At 46.2% G+C, this 23661-nt stretch overlaps 2 protein-coding genes across 3 annotated transcripts; both read left to right on the top strand.

Moving 5' to 3' along the window:
• Window positions 1–4047: 4047 nt before the first annotated feature.
• LOC125539071 (granule-bound starch synthase 1b, chloroplastic/amyloplastic) lies at window positions 4048–9012 on the top strand. Of its 2 annotated transcripts, XM_048702440.2 has the most exons (14): window positions 4059–4402; window positions 5695–6023; window positions 6147–6227; window positions 6336–6434; window positions 6535–6624; window positions 6902–6965; window positions 7050–7150; window positions 7258–7367; window positions 7457–7703; window positions 7779–7955; window positions 8053–8244; window positions 8339–8425; window positions 8514–8642; window positions 8745–9012. In XM_048702440.2, the coding sequence occupies exons 2-14, from the start codon at window positions 5718–5720 to the stop codon at window positions 8859–8861; spliced, it is 1800 nt and encodes a 599-aa protein (XP_048558397.1). In that variant the 5' UTR covers window positions 4059–4402; window positions 5695–5717; the 3' UTR covers window positions 8862–9012. The 2 variants fall into 2 exon arrangements, with proteins under 2 accessions (XP_087400635.1, XP_048558397.1); XM_087544509.1 differs by having other exon boundaries at window positions 4048–4402; window positions 7457–7955.
• Window positions 9013–17924: 8912 nt separating this feature from the next.
• LOC125539072 (uncharacterized) lies at window positions 17925–19929 on the top strand. The gene has a single exon (XM_048702441.2). It carries the CDS (start codon window positions 18052–18054, stop codon window positions 19414–19416), a length of 1365 nt encoding a protein of 454 aa, XP_048558398.1. The 5' UTR covers window positions 17925–18051; the 3' UTR covers window positions 19417–19929.
• The last annotated feature ends 3732 nt before the right edge of the window (window positions 19930–23661 follow it).

Here is a 23661-nt window from a genome sequence, read left to right on the forward strand (position 1 = left end):
GAGGAAAAAAAGGCGTGAAGCCGGTTGACTTGTTCGGAGTTGTGCGTAGGCCCTAGAGGACGACCGGTAGCTCGTCAAGCCAACAGCCGGCTGACCGCTCCAGAGGTTCGACCAGTCGGGGCTTGATGCCGGATAAAATGAGGCCGTTTGCTCTCTCCACCTGGTCGTTTGACTGCGGATGAGCAACGGACGCCAGGTCCAGTCGGATGCCCTGTGTCGCGCAGAAACGGGCCAAGGTGCCTTTGGCAAAGTTTGTGCCGTTGTCGGTGATGATGCTGTGCGGTATGCCATACCGGATGGTGATGTTGGAGATGAAGGTCACAGCAGTCGGACCATTCAACTTCTTGATTGACTTTGCTTCCATCCACTTGGTGAACTTGTCCACTGCGACAAGCAGATGAGTCATGCCGCCGCGTGCCGTCTTGAATGGTCCAACCATGTCCAGGCCCCAGACGGCAAAGGGCCAGGCAATGGGAATAGTTTTGAGTGTAGAAGCCGGTTGGTGTGGCTTTGAAGGAAACTTCTGGCACCCATTTCATTTCTGGACCAAGTCATTGGCGTCTTCTAGAGCAGTCTGCCAGAAAAAACCATGGCGGAAGGCTTTGGCCACCAGAGCTCTTGAAGCCGCGTGGTGACCACACTCGCCTTGATGGATATCTTTGAGGATTGCTTGGCCTTGCTCTGGCTCCACGCAGCACTGATGAACGCCAGTGACACTGCGCCTCACAAGCTCTCTGTTGACTATAGTGTATGCTGCCGTCCGGCGTTGCACTTGCCGGGCCGAGATCTCATCAGTCGGCACCTCTTTGTTCACTAAAAAGTTGAGGATGGGCTGAGCCCATGAAGGTGATGTTACTTCCTCGCCTGCTAGGATTGCTACTTGCACAAGGGCGGTTGGGCCGGGAGGCGGCGGGTTGGAGTCGGCTGCCGCTTGCTGAGTTGATGAAGTCCCCGGGCCAACTGCAGTAGTCCCCGGATTGGGCTCTGAAGTCCCCGGGTCGTCTGCCGAATTCCCCGTGCCGGCTGCTGGGGTCCTCGAGCCGGATCCGACTTCTTCGGGAGGAGCCGACACAAAGATGGAGTCTGACTCTGGCGATGGTTTGACAGATGGTTTGAGGAGGCGTTGCAGGGCGACGCCGGTTGGTATTGCTTGCCGGATGGAGCCGATACGCGCCAAGGCGTCAGCCTGCTCATTGCCATTTCTTGGTACATGGAGGAACTCGCACCCCTCGAAGTATCCACTGAGTTGCTGGACGAGGAAACGGTAGCTTTCCATGTTTGCATCCTTGGCGTCCCAATCGCCTGACGACTGCTGGACTACCAAGTCGGAATCACCATAACACAGGATTCGGCGAATGCCGAGTTCCTTGGCAAGCCGGAGCCCATGAATGAGTGCTTTGTGTTCAGCAACGTTGTTGGAGGCGGCAAAGTGAATTTGCAGCACATATCTGAGCTTGTCACCTTTGGGAGAGGTGAGGACGACGCCGGCTCCTAAACCGGTGCGCATCTTGGAACCATCAAAGTGCATTTGCCAATGAGTGGAGTCTGGTGCTGGCGGCAGGTACTGGGTCTCGGCCCAGTCGACGAGGAAGTCGGCCAGTGCTTGCGACTTGACGGCAGTGCGAGGTTGGTAGTATATGGTGTAGGGGGGGCAAGTCTATGGCCCATTTGGCCACTCGGCTGAGGCATCTCGGCTTCCAATGATCTTGGCAAGTAGGGTTGTGCAGACCACAGTTATGGGGTGCTCCTGGAAGTATGGCTTCGGTTTCTTGGCGGCAAAGTGCACGCCATAGCACATCTTCTGGTAGTGGGGGTAGTTCTGCTTGGAGGTGGATAGTACTTCACTCAGGTAATACACCGGCCTCTGGACTGGTAGAGCTCTGCCTTCTTCCTTGCGCTCTACCACTATGACTGTGCTGACCACCCGGCTGGTGGCGGTGATGTAGAGGAGCATGGGCTCCTTGGGAGTCGGGGCCGCCAGGACAGGCGGAGTGGTCAACATTTTTTTTGAGCTGAAGAAAAGCTTCATCCGCCTTGTCGTTCCACTCGAAAAAAGTGGTCTTCTTCATGAGCTGGTACAGGGGAAGAGCCTTCTGGCCCAGCCGACTAATGAAACGGCTGATGGATGCCAAGCAGCTGGTAAATTTTTGCACGTCCAGCAGTCGGGTGAGCACTTCCATCCTCTCAATGGCCTTGATTTTCACAGGGTTGCACTCTATGCCGCATTCTGAGACCAGAAAACCAAGAAGCTGGCCGACTGGCACTCCAAAGACGCATTTCTCTGGGTTGAGCTTGATCTGAAATCGGCGCAAGTTCTCAAAGGTCTCCTTGAGGTCTTCTAGTAGCGTTCCCTGCTTCTTCGTCTTCACCACCACATCGTCCACATAGACATGGGCGTTTCTGCCGAGTTGCTTGAGGAGACACTTCTGCATGCAATGCTGAAACGTGGCGCCGGCATTTCTCAAGCTGAACGTCATGGTCAGGTAAAAGAAGGCTCCGAATGGTGTGATGAAAGCGGTCTTCAGCCTGTCAGCCGGGTTCAGCTTGATCTGGTGATACCCTGAGTATGCATCCAAAAAGCTCAACAGCTCGCATCCGGCTGTGGAGTCAATCATTTGGTCGGTTCTTGGCAAAGCAAATGGATCTTTGGGGCATGCTTTGTTGAGGCTAGTATAATCAATACACATACGCCACTGCTTGTTCTTCTTCAGCACTAGGACTGGGTTGGCTAGCCACTCTGGAAAGAATACTTCCATGATGAAGCCGGCTGCTAGAAGCCGGGTTATCTCTTCTCCAACCACTCTTCTCTTCTCCTCTGACAGGCGGCGCAAGGGCTGCTTGACTGGTTTGACATCAGATCGGACATGTAGCTTGTGCTCGGCAAATTCCGTCGGAACACCCGGCATGTCCTTCGGAGACCATGCAAAGATGTCCCGATTCTCACGGAGGAAATCGACGAGCAATACATGCTTGATTGCATCATGCGCAGGTGAACTTCTCCTGTTCCATCTTATGCACATGTTGGTCTTTTTTTCTCAGAACTCTAAGAAATATGATAATTTGATTATTGTAGAATTATGGTCATTTAAAATAGTTTGCTTGATATTGGTGATCTTGATTTGTGGATGGTGAAAAGACCAAGGTTCAGATATTACAGTAGACCAACGTTCAAAAATTACAGTAGATGATGATATGTTTTAGTTTTAGCATGCATTTGTCTACTGCTTGTGAATTGGTGACGTGCCTTGGTTTAATTCTCTTTTGCATGATCAAAAGCTTGTTGGTTTGTTAAACAATCTTCCGGAGAATACATACCAACATATGGCTTTGCTTCTACCAACGACTGTAACCCAATCCAAGTGTTTGTGTGGCTTGAAGTGAAACTTCCGTCGAGGATTGCAAGGGCCTTGTTCCGCAAACCGGTTCAGCTACAACGTGCCATGGACCATGTTTGTTGATCTGGGAGCCCACTATCTGGTGCTAAAATCATTGCATGTCATAGTTCTGTTGTTGATATAATCTAGCTTGAGATTTGGACTGTGTATTCATAGACTGATACACTGGGGAACGGATAGAGGAGAGGGAGTTCTCGGAGACGAAGGAGGAACTGGTGCGTTGGAGAAGTACTATGAGGTCGGAGCTGAGGGTGAATACAATGAGGAGATCATAGTTGCCACTCAAAGGTTCCATTACCTTTATCCGTTTCACTTAATTGTCTATTTGATTCATCTACTTGCATTTTTATCCGTGGCAACGCACGGACAATTTCCACATAAGCATCCTTACCGCAAAAAAAAATCATCTGTTGAGACGTGTGGCAATAGAGCGGAAGATGCACAGGACACACGTCAGATGCCACAACCTGACCGAAGGGCCCCAACCGGAAACATGTCCGCTGTCGTTTCCTCTAGTCCTTCCCTTTCCCCGGCCCCAACGAACGGACGGCTCGCTCTCCCGGCACGAGGAAAACCACGAGCCCTGCGCCCTTTCGCCCCTGCCCCATCATCGAGAAACTGACGGCTCCCGTGCCGCCTCCCATCCCCACGCGAGGGCCCGGCGCTTCATCATCGCGATTCACGCTCCCGTCTCGGCACATCCGCCTCCTCCCGAACCGAGCCCGACGCAACGCGCCGGTGGCGGTACGGTGGCGGTGCCCCGCCCCAGTTTGTCGCCGCGCGTGGCGCGGGCCATGTGGCACTGGCGCACGGGAGCCAGCCGCTACCCGTGCGACACCTCCCCCTCCCCCTCCCCGCCGCAGGAAGGATATTTCCTGCCGCTCACCGCCCGCCGAACACTTCTGCTTCTACTTCTACTTGAGCGGAGCCTGCTGCGTTCCCAGTTCCCCACTGCCACCAGCCACTTCGCCTGCGCCGCGGTTCCCATCAACGCCTAGCTCGAGAAGGTACGCACTGCGCTCCATTTTCTCCCGCGGTCTCATTGGCATGCTCGATCTCCGGGGCAGTTCTTGGTTCTGCCATTGCTGTTAAGGCAGAGGAACGGGGGTTTCCAAGAGTTTAATGTTCTGAACACCATGGAGTTTCCCTGTCAAGGGGCCATATATAATCTCGGCAGCACTCGATAGTTTCCTTCTACATTCTCACCCGTCTTTGCTGCCTGACATGCTCCTACGACCTTGGTTTCATAGTTCTGACAGTGCTCCAAAATGTGCACCCTCTTCAGAGGGAGTTTACTTTGCCCGAGTTTGTTGGTGTTATGGAAGCCACTAGTGACCAGTCTTTATGTTTTATGCTTTCGTGCTAGCAAGTCATTTAGGTTCTTCTGGAGCAGTACAAGTTTTTGTTGATCTCTGCTCGGATGCCCTCGTGATTTTATATTTTTACCATGTCAGGATGTTGTGATGTACTGTTCTCCACCATGCAGATTTCTTGACTTAGCATTTGCATTTGAGTACACTGCTATTTGATTCCGGAAGGAAGAAAATTCCGGGGTGTTAATGTTACTGTGTCCACGAAACATTGTACCTGACTGAGGCTTGAACATGAAGGTGTGCTGCTAGGATACTGACATTTATCACTTATATTACATGGTTTGCGCACCAAATTACTCAACTAAAATTCATTTGTATATCTATATCTGTAATGTCGGTTACTGCCTATGTGCATTGTATTTGTCGTAAAACATTTGTATCTGTCGATATGCACATTGGGAACAGACTAGTGTCCTGGGTATACGGGCGCTGTTTAACCTCCCTGTTCACCTGGGTTCTATTCCGACGGCTGGTTTGGATGCCCTTTGGTTCCTTGAATGCCAGGGCTCCTGGACAGTTAATAAGAAAATTAAAAGCCTGTGCATTGTCTTGAAGAACTCATCAACAAGGCAAAATGTTTTTTTCTTTCGAAAAAGCATGTACAATTATCGATAAGAACATATCTGTAATGGAGCTTCCTTTTTGCCTTTCAACCTTGCAATTGTAGCACTAACAATAATATCCCTGACACGCTCGAATGAGAATTGGGTTCACAGTATGCAAGCAGTTAGCACGTTCATGTGCCACATCGTAGTACTCTTTTATTTCAGAAAATGACATGTATATTTGTGGCATTATAAATACTTGTTATCAGCATAGTAGTGCTGCTTTACATTCAGAATATAAGTTAGAAAAAATATATTTCCATGTTTCTCTGAAGCAGAAGTTCATCATGACCCTTTTTCTATCATATGCCATTCTGATAGGTCGTCATTGAGAGGCTGCACAAATGGGTTCAATTCCTACTTATTGTTCTTATCAGACAAACAGTGTTGGTTCACTGAAACTATCACCTCACATCCAATTACAACAATCTTGTAACAATGGAGTTATGTTCTTATCCATGCGGAATAAGACACAGCTGGCCAAAAGAAGAGCCACAAATTATGGAACTCATCGTAATTCTAGTCGGACTCCGGCACCTATCGTATGTTCAACTGGAATGCCCATAATTTTCGTTGCCACTGAAGTGCACCCATGGTGCAAAACTGGAGGCCTTGGTGATGTTGTAGGAGGATTGCCCCCAGCTCTGGCTGTAAGTATTCCTTGTCACGTACTGTTAATTCTGAATCACATTATTTTTTATTGAGACTGCACTTTTATCACCCTCGGTCTGTTGTACTATCTTTGGTGTGATGCACAACTCATATTTTCATAGGCAATGGGACACCGGGTTATGACGATAGCTCCTCGCTATGATCAGTACAAGGATACATGGGATACAAATGTTCTTGTTGAGGTATATGGTTTTAGTTGATTTGTTGGGTATTACTGTATTATTTAGCTCGCATTTAACTTATACCAGTTACTGGTGTTATATATGCTAAAAACAGTTTTGCTTCTTTAGGTAATTGTTGGTGACAGAACAGAAACAGTGCGCTTTTTTCACTGCTACAAAAGGGGAGTTGATCGTGTTTTTGTTGATCATCCTATGTTTCTTGAGAAGGTCTGTTATAAGTTTTAACCACTTTCTTAATGCCCACTGAACAATATATACATTTATCTTAACCTTGCAATGTTCCACTTGAACCATAATAATACTTCAGGTATGGGGCAAAACTGGATCAAAATTGTATGGGCCTACTACTGGAACAGACTTCCGAGATAACCAGTTACGGTTCTGCCTTTTGTGCCTTGTAAGTATCCTGTTTAGTTCGAATTTCATGTGACTAGCACCTCACTTATGTAATTTACAAACCATTTCAATGCTGTGGCCTGTAGCATAAGCTACGTTCAGCCCCTCAAATCATAAAATTACCAACCCTTGTTTTAGCGGAATTAATGGTATGTGTTGGTAGCATTGAAGTGCCTAAATGAGTCTTAACGGTTACCGAGGGTAGTACATTCACATCAATTGAGTTTTTTCTACTTGATATGTTTGTGGAACTTCTTCTAATCTGATATCGCTTTTAGGCTGCATTGGAGGCTCCGAGGGTTCTTAATCTCAACAATTCTGAATACTTCTCTGGACCATATGGTAGATTTATGTATTAGATCAACTATTATGGTTAATTATTCTCTCTAACTAACTAAATAACAAACATTCACACTCTTTCACCAGGAGAAAATGTTGTCTTTGTTGCAAATGACTGGCACACTGCAGTTTTGCCATGCTATTTGAAGAGCATGTATAAGCAAAATGGAATTTATGAGAATGCCAAGGTGCACCATTTCCTTCCTTTTGTTGACAAGTAGGGAATGTGCATCATAGGTTTTATGCTTCACAGATTTCCCATCCTTATTTTGATCGGTGAATAGTTGACCTGTAGGTTGCTTTCTGCATTCACAATATCGCCTATCAGGGCAGATTTCCCAGAGCGGACTTCGAACTTCTTAATTTACCTGAAAGTTTCGTGCCTTCATTTGATTTTGTTGATGGGTATGAACCTTCATGTTGTGTTGTTTTGATAGAGATATAGTATGTTGTACTAGTTTACTTGAAATTGACAAGTACCATAATGTGTGCAGGCATGTTAAGCCAGTAGTTGGGAGAAAGATTAACTGGATGAAGGCAGGGATCAGTGAGTGTGATGTGGTCCTTACAGTTAGTCCACATTATGTTAAAGAACTCACTTCTGGTCCAGAGAAAGGTGTTGAGTTGGATGGTGTCCTTCGTGCAAAGCCTCTTGAAACTGGAATTGTAAATGGAATGGATGTTGTTGATTGGAATCCGGCAACAGATAAGTACATCAGTGTCAAATACAATGCAACTACGGTAAGGTTTCAGTTTCTCCTCCTTTACCAGTTACCGCATATGGATAATTCAATACTTACAGAGGGCATTTCTCAGGTGGCAGAAGCAAGAGCTCTCAATAAAGAAATACTGCAAGCTGAAGTTGGATTGCCGGTGGACTCTAGCATACCTGTTATAGTTTTCATTGGTCGTCTTGAAGAACAGAAAGGGTCAGACATACTAATTGCAGCCATTCCGGAGTTTGTCGAGGAGAATGTTCAGATAATTGTTCTCGTATGTTTATTTTGAAAGAGAATTCTAATGCACTCATACGGCATGGCAAGAGATAGAAGATGATTGTTGCTTAGCTAAATTGCGTTGTGTTCTTCAGGGCACAGGGAAGAAGAAAATGGAGGAGGAACTGATGCTGCTAGAAGCGAAGTACCCACAGAATGCCAGAGGCATAGCAAAATTCAATGTCCCGTTGGCGCACATGATGTTCGCCGGGGCTGATTTCATAATTGTTCCAAGTAGGTTCGAGCCATGTGGCCTCATCCAATTGCAAGGGATGAGATATGGAGTGGTAAGCGTTCTGACTCGATCAATTAGACGTTAAATTTGACCGCACAAGTATTGATTGTCCCAGTTAACAGAGTCGTTGATATTGCATTTTACAGATTCCTATCTGTTCATCCACCGGAGGACTTGTTGACACGGTGAGGGAGGGTGTTACCGGATTCCACATGGGTTCGTTCAATGTAGAGGTAAAGAACAATATAGGCTTGGTCTAAGTATTTGCTCACAAATGTCGATGCATTGATGATTGATAGCCTTGATCTGTCCTCTTGGTAGTTTGAAACCGTCGATCCAGCAGATGTCGCAGCAGTCGCTTCGAATGTCACGCGAGCTCTGAAACAGTACAAAACACTGTCGTTCCACGCAATGGTTCAGAATTGCATGGCGCAGGACCTATCATGGAAGGTGGGCAGAACTGTCAATTAAGTTCCTATTTGCCCTTTAACATGAATGAGTTTCTTCTCTGTCGAGACAAGGATAAATTGATCCTCTCTTCGTGTGATCCAGGGACCGGCAAAGAAGTGGGAGGAGGCTCTTCTTGGGCTAGGAGTCGAGGGAAGTCAGCCGGGCATCGAGGGCGAGGAGATCGCTCCACTTGCAAAACAGAATGTGGCCACTCCCTGAAATCTCCAAATATTAGGGAGAGTGTTCTAAGATTCGACAAAATAATGAGGTTCCTAAAGATGAAGCTGCATTCATCTAGGCTTTGCAATTTCTCTACTACTCCATGTGCAACAAAATACCTGAATTTCAACAAGACAAGTATGCATCCTTATGTAGGCCGTGGGATCTAGGTTCGTCAAGTAGTGGTCCATCTGGCTAGCAGGTACCGCCAGCTTGTAGTATCTAGAAGAGGGGTGATAGTTTCGTGGCTTTGTGCCATTTGCCTTCGTTCTGCCAAATCAAGAACTCCCTCACCAAAATTGCCTAATAAGTTTGTTTAAAGCAAGAAATAGAATAAACCGGCACCGCTTGTGCAACAGATTTCACCAGTATCTCCTTACCTGTGACGATAAAGTTTTCTCAATCCATCCCTTCACCTTTCTCCACAACCTGTGTTTCAAGTACTTGAATGCTTACTATTACGTGTCTTGAGAATGTGTGAATCAAAGAGGGCCCTAGCTGTGAGTTTTGTCAAAAAAGAAGGGCCCTAGCTGTGAGTGTGGGTAAAGTATATAGGTTAAGTCGTTATCTCGAAGAATCTACTACGAAAAGATGCACGCAACCGGCAATACGTTATGCCAACAACCAATCCACAATTTAAAAACCAGGTTCTTATCATGATTGTCGTTTTACTGTCTAAAAAAAAACTTACTTAAATCAGCTAGACTGCACCATCTCTGCCACCCCCTATCACTGGTTAGCTAGAAATGACAACGACTCACATAAGAAGACACGCAAAGCAAGCCTAGCTTATTTAGAACTCGGGAAGAAGATATAATTTTACTTGTGCTGATCCGCTGGCATGAACCATTCACATGGTGCGATTGTTCTCTTGACGATTAGAAATATAAGCCTAGATTCCAGCAGCCCAACTAATGATGTCAGCTGTATATATAGTATTTACGAACAAGCATAGACCAGGGACCAAATGTGGCGATAACTCTATTGTACATGCCTTGGTGACCCTTTCTTCAAATTCTTTGTGTTTTTGCAGCACTGGCAGTCTGGCACCCGCTGTCTAGGTAGCGCGACCGTGAGTGTCCGAGTCTTGTGTTGGATGCACTACATGCTACTGCTCAACGCCTCACCTTGTAGCACGCTACTTGACTATGTGGCCATTTGGTGGTCTTTTTTCTTTATTTCTCTTATGCTTTTTTTTTGGGTGTGTTTGTGTTGATGTCTCAGCAGAATATTTTATTTCATTGCACTTGAACACGTTGTATGGACATGGTGTTGGCTTTATTATTAAGGCGAGGCGAAAACCTATTTCAAGGATGCACACACACTATTGCTAATGCAGTACAATGCAGCAAGTCGAATGAAGTACCAACACTTCGTTGAGGGAGACATTACAATCAAGTAACCGTACTTGCACATTCTTCATTTCGCATGATGTTTGAAGGTTTTGGTACCGTTGAATAGTATCTGCTTCTCTCCATCAGTTTGTATTTTTTGATAAATTAATTAGAGCATGAATTAATATGGTGTCGGATACAAGAGGCATTAAGTTCAGGACCCTGCCATCTACGGACTGAAGGAGCCTAAACCTGAGAGAAAATGTTAAAATATATTACCTGCCCTCTCCATCGGTCAAACTTTAATTCATTGGGTCTTTATTAAAAAAATGAATTTCATGGCATTTTAGGTAATACTAGCGAGATGCCCGTACGTTACACGGAACATCAAGATCTTGTGGGAAAAAAGGATGAACGAGGGGATGCCTTATCTGCAAATGTGGAGAGGAGTGCAGGTAAATTGTCATAGTTTCCTTCCTATCTGTTAGATATAGATCGAACGGCCTATATTGCAGGATGACAGGCACACTATTATCAACAACTCTGCTTTTTATAAGAGTAGAGATCTCCGTACTCTGTTTTTGGCGAAATAAAAAGGCATGCCATTATATTAGTAAGTAGTCACATCCCCAAAGAGGGCAAATTACAACAAAGTCACATATCACACGTGCCACTTGGTCACGCAGGGATATGGCACGTAAGAGGCCACACGTCGAAGGACGTCGGAAGGCATCGACGAACGCCTCTCCACCATGTAGCTTTGCCGCTGGCAACCACCATTGTACCGGGGTTATCCCCTTTTCAAAGAAAGAAAACCACCACCGTTCATGACACGTAGCCACCATCTGGAGATGAAGGTGAAGGCCGGCTTCTTAGTACTGGGCGAAAGAAAATTTTCCAAGATTTCTCTCGAACAAGGGGAAATAGCGGTCGCCAACGTGAAATATCTTGTACAAGAACATGCATTGGAGATTTGAATTTTGACACATTCTGTATTCCTTTGGCTTCGCTTCACATATAACAAAGTCAGATTCCCTGAAAAAGGGAAGTATGTAAGTAACTGCTTCAACAACTTGTCATGCACACATATACAACTTATATGTGCATGCTCTATAGAAATATTAAGGTTTAATTACTTTGAATAAACTACAACTTAAACGTATGGAGGTTGATGTATACACTTTTTACTTCCTCCATTTTCGGTGTAAGTGATTCTAGTTTTGTCTAAGTCATGGTATTTTGTTAAACTTTGACTAATTCTATAGGAAAATATACCAACATCTACAAACATCTTTATTGGGTAAATTCCTTTTGTCGAATAAAGTGTCATCACTACAAAAAGTCCCGTGGACCAATAGAGACCACAACCCAACCAAAAAGAGGAACCGGCCCCGTTGACACACCCTCAGCTAATAAATATGTTAACGACTAAAGACGCGATAAATCACGAGTGGACATAGTGCCACGCGAGGCTGGAATCTTAGGGGGTGTTTGTTTTCAGGGACTTTTTTGTGTAGGGACTAGAAAAAGTCCCTCTTAAAGACTTTTTTACCAAAGGGAAGGGACTTTTTAGGGACTAAATTAGGCATTTGGGACTAATGAAGAAGACTCTCAAGGAGAGTCTTTTGGGACTTTTTAGGACTTTTTCAACAATGCCCCTCCATGCACCCATTGACCCGTCATCCCATGGTGTTGTTTGATTGTTATTTTTCTATATACTAGGGGCAACATGGTCATTTAATAACCTCTAGGAAGGGACTAGGGACTTTTTAGTCTCTGAAAACAAACATGGAGGGACTTTTTAGGGACTAGAGACTTTTTAATTGGGGCTAGAAAAAATCCTAGGACTAGAGAACCAAACACCACCTTAACCACACATTCCTCCAAGATGCGTGCAGTATACATACCAATAATCATGTATAAAATGCTTCAGCATTTCATAATGATAGTATTACCTTACGTATGCCGGACACCAATAACTACACCGACCCACAATTTTAAATAGGAGAGTTACTCTCCATTTATGTGGAGCAGCTGGCCAATGCTAACCTGCACTAATGGCGGACTACATTTTCTTCCCTTTTCTATCCACCACGCCGATCTCTTCGATAGGCCAAATACCATGGCGTTCAGGTAGGGGACGCAGCTACATGCCGCGTGAGGGCTATCTGCACTAAGCTGTATTGAACTATGACGCACAACCGAATTCCTTAGATATATCACTTTCTTACCCAAAAAGATCAGTTGGTTCATTCTTCATAGTTAACTCGAATTATGAATAATACAATTTGTATTTTAAAATGCAACCTTAAAAATGAAAGTACATCAATTAACAGAACATCAGGCAAAATTTAATAGGATAATAAAGATATATTTTTACACGGCTTAATAGAGAATACTGAGACATCACCAATATGACCTTGGTTTTGATCTCAGCTTTACAATCATACTTTGGATGTTAACCAAAAATTACAATACACATTTGTGAACAAATTAGGGACATCAAAATACACTCACGAATTTCTAACTGAACTTTACAATATGAAAATATCTACAAGCTGTATTTAATTACCAAAATATATATGAGCAAGTTTATCATGGTTGCAGCTAAGTTCGTGTGCTCGGCCGATGATCTATGTACTAGTAGTACTGTATTAGTCGATAAATGTATGTTTAATCAATGTGCCAGTAGTATTGCAGCTAGGCTTCTTTGATGAGTGACATCAATACTCCACTAATCCATACTATGAGTGCACTAAACAATCTACTAGCGTAATAAAAAGAAGAAGAACTAGAGTAAATGCACTACTCCATACCGCAGGCTGGGTGAGTAATTTTAACTAGGAACATGCCTCATTTACTACCGCCCAGGTCACGAATGTTAATTGCACTGATGGGCCCTGCACCTTGATCATAAACACACCAGTCTTTCTGCATCAAATTCAGTTATAGCCGGCCCACGTCTACTTTATTAACGTTGTGTATTTGCTCACTTATCCATGTGTATTGCCGCAGTATCCAATCAATCGCTATATTAAGTAAGAATCGTCTAGCAGCAATCATCGGCCAGGATAATATCCTCGTGTGCCACCATGTCTTAAAAATTCGCGTCCCTAAAGACTCGATACAAATAGTGAGATGCTGAAGTATCTGCTTGACGTCATATGCATGTATTACACAAAATATCCCCTTGCAAAAAAAAATTCCACAAAATATCGTCCCGTAGTTTGCAAGTGAGGGATTCCCTACACGATAGGCCAGCCTAGACAGATAGATATACGATGGTGTGCTAGTGCTAACACGCTCGTACATTTCTTAACTACGAAGTCAAAAGACCTCCTTATTGGTCTCGACAAGTATATCCCACCGGCAGCCAACGGCAACGCGCCACGTAAAGCTATATCCACGATCGTGGGGTGCAAAGTGACGCCACGCATCGACCCGCACTAGCCAGGGCTCGATCGGTGCAGTCGTGCCTTCGGCGCGTGGGTGGGGTTGACCTCGGCCGAAAGTCTCCGCGCGCGCCACCGCATGGTCAGCGCCGGGATAGATAGATGGCCAAAGCGGCAAAGCCCGCACGGAAGCTAGCTAGCGCGCCTTGAGAGCGACCATGCACCTGGCCTGGCCGATCGGATCCACCATGGCATGGACCGATCGATGACGGGGTCCTGTGCAGGTGCGCCATGGCTTAGCTGTGGTACGTACGTACGCGTCGGCGGGTGGGCGGTGCGTGGGTGGGGTTGGGCGGCTCCGCCTCCACCGTCACCTACGACCTTGGCAGCCGCCGGCCGGCCAGGCCGGTTGGGAGGGCCCCAGGGCGCGTACATATAGTAGATTTCCGTGGTAAGTTCGTGACGCTGACGCCGTGGCCGTCATCTTGTTGGGTCCGTGGCTCTGTACCGTTGCTGTCGAAAGGGACGGCCATTGCACCGATCGGGTTAGGTGGCCCGGCCGGGACGTACGAACTCGCGCACGCGTGCCGCAGATGCGCCCAGAAAGAGGGCCCGAACCAACGGCCGCTTGGACGCCTTTCCTCTTGGCATCCTCTTTCCGGGAGAATCTGGTATTATTGCGACCCGACTATACGTTGCCTCTAGCTTCATGTATAGACCGACGATGGCCTCAAAATAAAAAGGGTTCTTCACCGATCGATAGTTGCCCTCTCACTCGCCCTGAGGACAACCGGCGTAATCAACGACGATCGAACCATCTGGGTCCAACCAGCCAACTACAAATGGGATGCCTTCCCTTCCTCGACCAGGCGCTAGCTTAATTAGCGAAGCTAGCGCTGCCTGCCCAGTGGTTTCGCCAGTTTGGTACCGTCAGATATATGATCGCGACATTTCATGTATACTAGCTAGCTCGCTAGATCATGATCTATCCATCTCTTCTCCATATTTCCTTCTCTTCCCCATGACGAGGGCAGATCAACCAACATTTGTTTTAATGCATATACATCGTACATACATAGAGTACATACTTTTAAGCTTATTATGCAGTTACACATAATTAACACCGAATGCCATACGTAAGTCCCATATATACCTAGGCACCGATCGAATTGGTTACCATCTAATTACGCAGTTCTGACGCATGCACAGCAGGCCGCAGCACATGCGAGCGAACGAGGCGATTAATCATGAGAAGGAACAGGCGTGCTCATCCATGTCGAATGGTCGATGGCCCCGACACAGCAAATCACGTTGCCAGAGGGCCTAATTAAGCTGCCCTAAGCGTACGGCCCTACTAATCTATGCCCCAAAGCCTATCGCTTGCCTTAAGTATTCGGGGAGATAAGCTAAAATACAGTTCTAACAAGAAGCCGCGATGGGTTCAGTTAATCGACTCCCCCTTCTGGCATGCAGGTCGCGCCTACTAGGTGCCAAGGGGCGGGAGCACGCGTGGACGAATCTGTAGTAGACCGGGCTGGCATGTCATTAACAAACCTAATCGCTTCCGTAGGCCACCTCACCTGCTGCATAATTGTGCGCCTTGTTTATTAACCATGTCGCTAAACATCCCGTCGCAAAATTGCTAATGGCAATACAATTATTGCGAGCGTGCATCGTATTGGTTGGAAACTCCAGAACCTTTTAGAAGAAGAAAAACTGTCACTGACTTGGGGAGATTGGAGTGCAAGGAGAGCAATGTGAGGGGAGTGTCAATCTAGCGATGTCTCGTCGTCATTTTCCCATTGTCTCTGGGTCAGTAGTAGTACCGCCCACGCAGTCTTTGACAGCAACATAATGCCCCACTTAATCCTCTTCACGAGAGTTGTTTTCCAAGGAGGAGGAAAACCCAGGATCGACTGATTCATACAATCATATGCTCCCACCAGCTCAAAATATAATCCATGTTAGATTTGTTTTAAGTTAAATTTGGTATAGAGTGACTAAAGTTCATAAAATAAAAATTTAGAATATCAAATGTATAAGACTTAAAGTATATTTCATGATAAATCTAATGGTAATGATTTCATAGTGTAGATGTTGACAAACTTTTGTACAAACTCTGTCAGAGCTTACAAAGTTTGACTTAAGACAAAACTAATTATGCACTAAATTTTGACACAGATGGAGTATTATTTATCTGGTAATGTTATCTGGCGAACTTTAGCTTGGAAGGGGGTGGTAAGCGAACACATTTTCCTAGCAGTTTTAGTTGCAACGCGAGATCAAATGTTGTTATTTTTAAAAAGGAATTGTCTTTCTCTAAAGCAACCGTCATGCTGTTCTGAAGAAACCGCCACCCCGCTACAACCATAACTGTCATCTAAATATTCGCAAATGCCACCCCCTTTCGGGGAACGTTCGCTTGCTAAGAGGATCCTATTTATCAATGTTCAAGAAACCGTTAACTGGTAACTGCTCGGTCAATTTAAGAGTAGCGATTAATCGGTGAATCGGCCTATTAACTGGATTAGTCGGTCGACCATTAAACAGTAGATTGAATAGAAATTTGCCAACATATATCTAGATTTTTTTTAATGTATTATACCATACTCTCATGCTTCCAACTATGTAGTATACCAAAATATGTTGTCATACACATATGAAAAGCATAGAGAGGAGGTAAAATTATTAATCCTATCTATTAAGGAGCGGCATGGGGCCAGAAGGGATTATGGGCCAAAATTTTAGGCTTTATTTGCCCACCCGTTAATGGGCCAGCAAGGATTAATCTCTTTTTTTCGAGGAGGCCAGCAAGGATTAATCGGCATGACAAGTTAACGCGACGAATAGGTATTATTTGATTCGGCCATGCTATGAGTAGCGATTACTGGCCCATTAACTGATTAATCGGATGAATTCTTAAACAATGCTATTTATCATGAAAAACAATAACAAGCATTGATGCTGGACAAATCAGCTTACCAAAGTAAAGGAAAAAGATGCAGCTATCCATAATTTACCTGCCTCAATGCAACATCTCGAAAAACATACAACAAAACCCTTAGCCTGGACTATAATCCGTTGGTCGAGCGATATGTGACCTAACAACATGTGCATGACTCTAAGACAATGCCTTCAAGAAGAAATCGCCACTTGCATGTTGTTGTTGGCTGGTCCAACCAACAAGTTAGACTGGATGTATCGTCCCCGAAGCAGTTTTTGAGCCAACATATTCAACAAGAATATGACGTGCGGACATCTGCTGCGCGTATATGTGGAATGATAAACCATGGGGTTTCATCCCAAAAGAATATGACCACGATGTTAACATCTAGTGGTGTGATCCACTTCTCTATGGGTCTACTCACATAGAACCTGCCAGCCAAAGAAGAAATCGCCGGAAGATCTTATCACTGCCACGCTATATCATCTTGTCAATGATTGTTGTGCATGCCATGCATGGTGGCACATAATAAGATCTGTCACCAGATACATCTCCTCGGATGCCATGGCCTATAAGGGCCGGATCATATCCGGCCTTAGCGACATTCCCCGGTGGTGGCGAGGTAGAGGAGCACCACTTCACCCACAGGCTTCATCCTACCTGTGGCATTGAGCTACTGCCGGGCGCACCACCCAACTAGGAGCTGTAGAGCGCACCCGATCCCGATCAACGCACGGGGCATCGGATCCGCGTGCCCTCATCACCACACCATCGAGCAAAAACCACCGTCGCTCCAAATGATCGGGTCGACCACCGTATCAACAAGATAGGAAATCCCCAACACCTTCGGTGCATGGCCCGTTGTCATAACAGTGCTGGCCGGTGGTAGTGGTGACGAGGGAGAGAGAGGAAGAAGGTAGGTATCGCCTCAGAGGAAACACTAGCGCCGTCTCGAAGGAGCAGGTCAAGTTGAGCTTTGCTCTACACGGGAATGGAGTTGCCTTTTTTAAGGCCCCCCTTAGCTGGTGAACCTTCGCCAGGAAGGGTGGCATTGTGTGTGGGGTTATTATTTCTTCAGAACAAGATGATATTTTCTCAGGTGAAACCTCAAAACTGTCATCCTATCAGAAAATGCCATGCCGCTATGAAGAAACGGTTACCCCCGACACAACTAAAACTACACAGAAAAACGTTCGAAATGCGAGCGAACGGCAACCAGATATAATTTCCGATTTTTTGAACATGGAGTGGAGTTACCTTGGTGAGTCCATGCTCGTGGGGCCCCAAACCACCGACCACGATCTTTTGCCCCTGGCGCGCCGTGCCGCACCATGATCCCATCGCAACGAAGCAAACACTTCACTTTTCCCTACCCTTATAATCGTCGTTCCGGTCGCACTCGTCTCGGAATCAGAACCAAAACCCCACCACGCGCACGCTCGTTAGCTCTCTGACTCTCGCTCCCCCGCGACTACGCCAAACGATCATTTTCCTAGCGCCGCGAAGTCTTCTCCGCGCGCATGGACGCGTCGAGCGCGAGCGGCGAGAGTGGAAGCGGAGGCGGTCGCGGGACTGGCAGGAGGTGGAAGGGGAAGGGGGTGACGCCGATACAGGCGCGGCGGCAGCAGCAGCTGGCGCCGGTCTTCGAGGACGCGTCCGCGGCATTGCTGCGCCCGCTCAGGAAGATCGGGAGGAGCCCCGACCGCCTCCACCGGACCACGTCGTCGCTCTCCACTTCCTCGTCGTCGGCCCCGGCCTCTCCTCGGTCTTTCCCCGCCTCCGACGCCGTCGCGCCTTCCGCGCGGCACATCTTCCCCTTCGCGTATGAGCCCTCGGCGACGACGGCGCGCGAGAGCCCGCAGCTTCTCCGGCAGTACTCCAGTATGTCCCAACCAGCGTCGCCGCCGCCGCAGCAGCCTTTGCGGCACCAGCAGATGATCTCCTTCGGCGGGTCGCCTCCCTGCGCGACCCAGTCGTTCTTCATGCCAGCCGAGAGCACGCAGCAGCAGCAGCATCTGCTGCGGTACTGGAGCGAGGCGCTGAACCTGAGCCCCCGCGGCGGCCTGGCCGGCATGCCGCCTTCGCTGTACCAGCAGCTGCTGCGGGCGCCGCCCCCGCCGCAGAAACTGTACCGCGGCGTGCGGCAGCGGCACTGGGGTAAGTGGGTGGCGGAGATCCGCCTGCCACGGAATCGCACGCGGCTGTGGCTCGGCACCTTCGACACCGCAGAGGATGCCGCCATGGCGTACGACCGCGAGGCCTTCAAGCTCCGTGGCGAGAACGCGCGGCTCAACTTCCCCGATCGGTTCCTCGGGAAGGGCCGCGCAGGAGGGAGCGGCCGCACCAGCGCCACCAGCTCCGCTGCCCCCTCGGCCGCCGCCGGCACCGCTTCCTGCTCGTCGTCATCGTCGTCGCCTCCGCAAACTTCTGACGAGGCGCCGGCCAACACGCACCAAGCTCCGCGGCAGCGGGAACAGCAGCACGCAGAATGGTCCACGCTTGAAAACCGAGCACAGCATCCACCCCCAACGAGTATTCCCCAGGATGGCGGCTCCCGCGACGCGGCTACGCCCTACTCGCCCGAAATGTTTCACTCGTCGGCGCCGTCCGGCGGCATGTGGGCTCAGGCCGACGAGTCATGGTTCAACGCATGGGGCCCTGGCAGCTCCTTCTGGGACTACGACATGGACGACAGTGCTCGCAGCCTCTTCATTCACCACCCCCGCTTCTCCGGTGAGGATGCCGGCATGTCGCATCCTGGCGCACAAGAAACACCACCGGCGACGGCAGCAGCAGGGACGTCGGACACAACATGCGATGACGTCCCGGTAACCTCTTCTTCAGTTCCTCCTCCAGAAACACACCAGACTCCAAACTTCATGTGAAGGTCTAAGCATGCATACTCATTCAAAGTTTGAACACCTTGGTGATCGATCTCGAGTAGGATTAGGACAGAGATGCACGCAGGTTGCAGTTTTTAAGACAACTTCTGCGGCATCACGCACTTACACATCACAGCATCGTTTCGGAAGCCATCTGGCCACACATTTATTTCCCAATACTACACTTTTCTTCTGGAAACCACAAGGGAATCCTGTACCTTGGCTGCAATTTTTTGGCCAGCTTGACGTATGGGGTGACCAATCAATCTCTCCTCCATTTACACATTTTAGCACATGTTGAATGTCTTAGATATTTGTTGTAGTCTTCAAAGTATGTTTGCTGCAAACCTAATCGTTTCATACATCTATGTGATGGCTCATATGATTTGGTATCTAGTATGCATGTTCTATTTATCATTGTACTTTGCTTTGAAACATTCCAGCTATTAATTGTTCAGCTATGCTACTTGTAAGTTGCTTGTTCATTTTCAACCATGGGTACATTTTCTTGGCTTTCGGGGTCAGTATCAGGCCCTTTGTGTTTGATTAGAGTTCTGAACCTGGTACAATGGCAGGATATGTTATTAGACTTATTAACAAATCACAAATTACCTTAAAACAACTGGTTTGTAATTGAATCATGCAAATGACTTTTAAAAAGACTAAATTCTCAAGTCGATTGTGCTACTTCTGGCCTGATCCATCATTTGCCTATTTCCTGTGTCCCTATCACTGTTTTATAGCCCACTTCATCGAATCCCTACTAGGGCTAGTGATAAGTATCGAGGTGTCCTCATCTTTTGGTGACACCGTCAATAGCCCTTCCGCAAACACGTGGCAAATTTTGGGTTTTAGCAATAGTTATTCGAACTCAAGAGGGTTATTGACGGTGTCGGAACCATGGCGAACCCGACCACGAAGGTCCATTCCTGCATGCAATTGAAGGACAATAAAAGATAGTCTAAAATTGCAGATATGTATGAAGTGCTAGATAGATTGGGTTTTCGAAGATACGCATTATGATAGGTCTCACAACAGTCATGCCTACAACTAAGAGTAGCATTAGTTGGAATTTATCCAGACAAAACCTGAATCTCAGCCCTAGGGTTGCTGTTGTATATCAAGGATACAAGGCATGATCAAGATGGCATCCAAATCAAGGCGGATACCATTATGGATGTTGGAAATATGCCCTAAAAGCAATAATAAAGTTATTATTATTTTATGTCATTGTTCGTGATTAAGTTCATACTCTATGCTAGAATTGCATTGGTTACTTAATATGAGATTTGGAGGAAAACCTAATCACATGTATGAAATAATAAACATCAAAGAGATCCCTAGTCAAGCCTCACTCCACTAGCTCATGTATTATTGATGGTCTTCTTTTCTAATAATGGGCATTATTAATGTAAAATGGATACCAACAATAATGATAACACACTGTTACAGTAACAATGGTGTTGGATAGACCCACTTACAAAACACTACGATATCATGTCGTCAATATTTTGTCGGTACTTTCTCATAATGTGTGAACGTTTACTTGCGGCCTTAGCCAATGAGAATGTTGTACACCCGGATACCGGATTGTTGATACATGGTCACCAAACATTACCACTGGTGCAGAGACACCCTATACAAACGGTTTTTACCCCCTTTCCGCGATGGAGTTTTAAACCATCGCCTTGCCTATGTGTGCAATAGGGGGGGGGGGGGGGGTCTTTCCTACACGACCCAGAAACCGTCGGTGATAGGTCCTCCAGTCACACACACGGGGCAAAAAGAGCTCGTGCGTGATTGAGCGAGCCATCGCAGATAATTATACAGGCCCAATCATTTCCGTTCCTATGTACATCCCACGCAGTGAATTCAAAAAAATGTTTCCATTTATATGTACATCACACATAGTTTTTATGTGGAAACGTTTGTGCAAGGTGGCCTAACACAAATATTTTTCGGGAGGAAGTCGTGTGTGATTGTTCATTGATCCAACACACCTACTTTCTAAAAACTGTGTGGGTTGTTTGAGTTCATCGCCCACGGTGTTTTCTGAGAAACCGTTTGCAATAGAAAAGCCCAATAAGCCGGCTAATTGGCCAATTAATGGTAACCCATTTAGTAACCAAATTGAATTCATATCAAACACACCATATATTTCATATCCATATTACGGTAACCAGGATTTCATAATTGAATTACATCAGAATACAACATCAGATAAGATAGTTTCAGCACTCGGTTACACCGTATAGGCATATAGCTAGCTACGCCATTACACAAAGCACAAAGTTTCACATGCAACATCTAAAACCTTTGAAAAGTAGCATCATGCACGGTAAATAGACAAATGAATCTAATCTGAAAAACTGCTGAAATGGAAGGCGAATATTGAGCTTTCAGTGATGTTGAATATCCTTGCAACTTTAGGCCAGTGGTTGTGGATAATTGCCCGCCCAACCTTCGTCCTCTTGAGGAATACTTCAATATTGTACATTGGTTTTTGAATGAATACCTTCCTCGCCTCTTGACCATGCAGGTAGTCTGAGAGGTAATCATCGGTGAACTGTTGTGGAAAGGACTAAAAACAAAGATATGCATAAATATCTGTTCTAAATTTTGAAATGGCGCAAAGGAACAAAACAAGGTAAAAGAGTTATTACCATCCTATAGTTGACGGATGTCTTCGTCATTGTGCAAACAAAGACCTTGTTGTTATTGGTCGCTAGTTTTTTTATCCTAACAATCTTTATGAGTTTCTTGACTTGACTAAAATTCATGGACATCTCATTTCCCCATATGCAAAATGGATCGAACAGTGTGTCTAAACCTCTGACAGCAGGACCTGCATGTGCAAGATCAAATTGTTAAAAAAAACTAAATATTAGAATGGTTCCTCCAATTGCATATAGTAATGTGGTATTAGCCAAAGGACCATGCAAGTGCAAACCTGGATGGTAAACCTCAGCGCCTCGCATTGTTTCCCTGCAACACATATGAGGTAGATATTGATCGGGTTAAGTGAGAATTGGCATACTATCAGTAGAATATATTAATGGAAAATAAACAAATTGCAGATCCAGTAGATTAATTCGAGTTGCATGGAAAAGTCAGTCAACTAAATCAATCATGCTAAACAACTTGGAAATATAGAAATTGTATATGTTTCTCATGTATTTAGTACAACCAAATTCGATTTATTTCTCACATGCATAACAATACAAAATTGTACCCACAACAAATGAACATCACATTGCAGAATTGAACCAAACAGTTAACTGGACACCAGAACAAATGAATCAAATAGTTAAGTGGACACCACATTGCAGAATAGAATGTATACTAGAAGATCGGACGTTGGTTAACCAGACCAATCATGCTTAGAAAGTACTAGGAAATATATCAATTGTTGAACCAAACTGTTAACTGAACATCAAATTTTAGAAGATCAGATTGCATATTAACATTACAGTGGACAATTCACTATAAGGCACCGGTTGTGGCCTCGAGAAAACACCACAAACTATCGTTTAAAGCAGCCAACCGTGTGGCGGCATCTGATACGTCTCCAACGTTTCTATAATTTTTGATTGTTCCATGCTATTATATTATCAACCTTGGATGTTTTATATGCATTTATATGCTATTTTATATGATTTTTGCGACTAACCTATTAACCTAGAACCTAGTGCCAGTTTCTGTTTTTCCCTTGTTTTAGAGTATCACAGAAAAGAAAAATCAAACGGAGTCCAATTCACCTGAAACTTCACGGAACTTATTTTTTGGACCAGAAGAAGCCCCCGGAGTATCGGAGTTGGACCAGGAGAGTCCCGGCCTGCCCACAAGGGTGGGGGCGCCCCCACCCCCCTGGGCGCGCCCCCCTACCTCGTGGGCAGCCCAGAGGTCCACCGATGTACTTATTCCTCCCATATATACCCATATACCCTAAAAACTTCGGGAAGCACAATAGATCGGGAGTTCCGCCGCCAGAAGCCTCCGTAGCCACCGAAAACCAATATAGACCCATTCCGGCACCCTGCCGAAGGGGGCAATCCCTCTCCGGTGGCCATCTTCATCATCCCGGTGCTCTCCATGACGAGGAGGGAGTAGTTCTTCCTCGGGGCTGAGGGTATGTACTAGTAGCTATGTGTTTGATCTCTCTCTATCTCGTGTTCTTGAGGTGATACGACCTTAATGTATCGCGAGCTTTACTATTATAGTTGGATCTTATGATGTCTCTCCCCCTCT

The sequence above is a fragment of the Triticum urartu genome, chromosome 2A, assembly GCF_056163025.1.
Source record: "Triticum urartu cultivar PI428250 chromosome 2A, HENAU_Tu73, whole genome shotgun sequence".
Classification (NCBI taxonomy): Eukaryota; Viridiplantae; Streptophyta; class Magnoliopsida; order Poales; family Poaceae; genus Triticum; species Triticum urartu.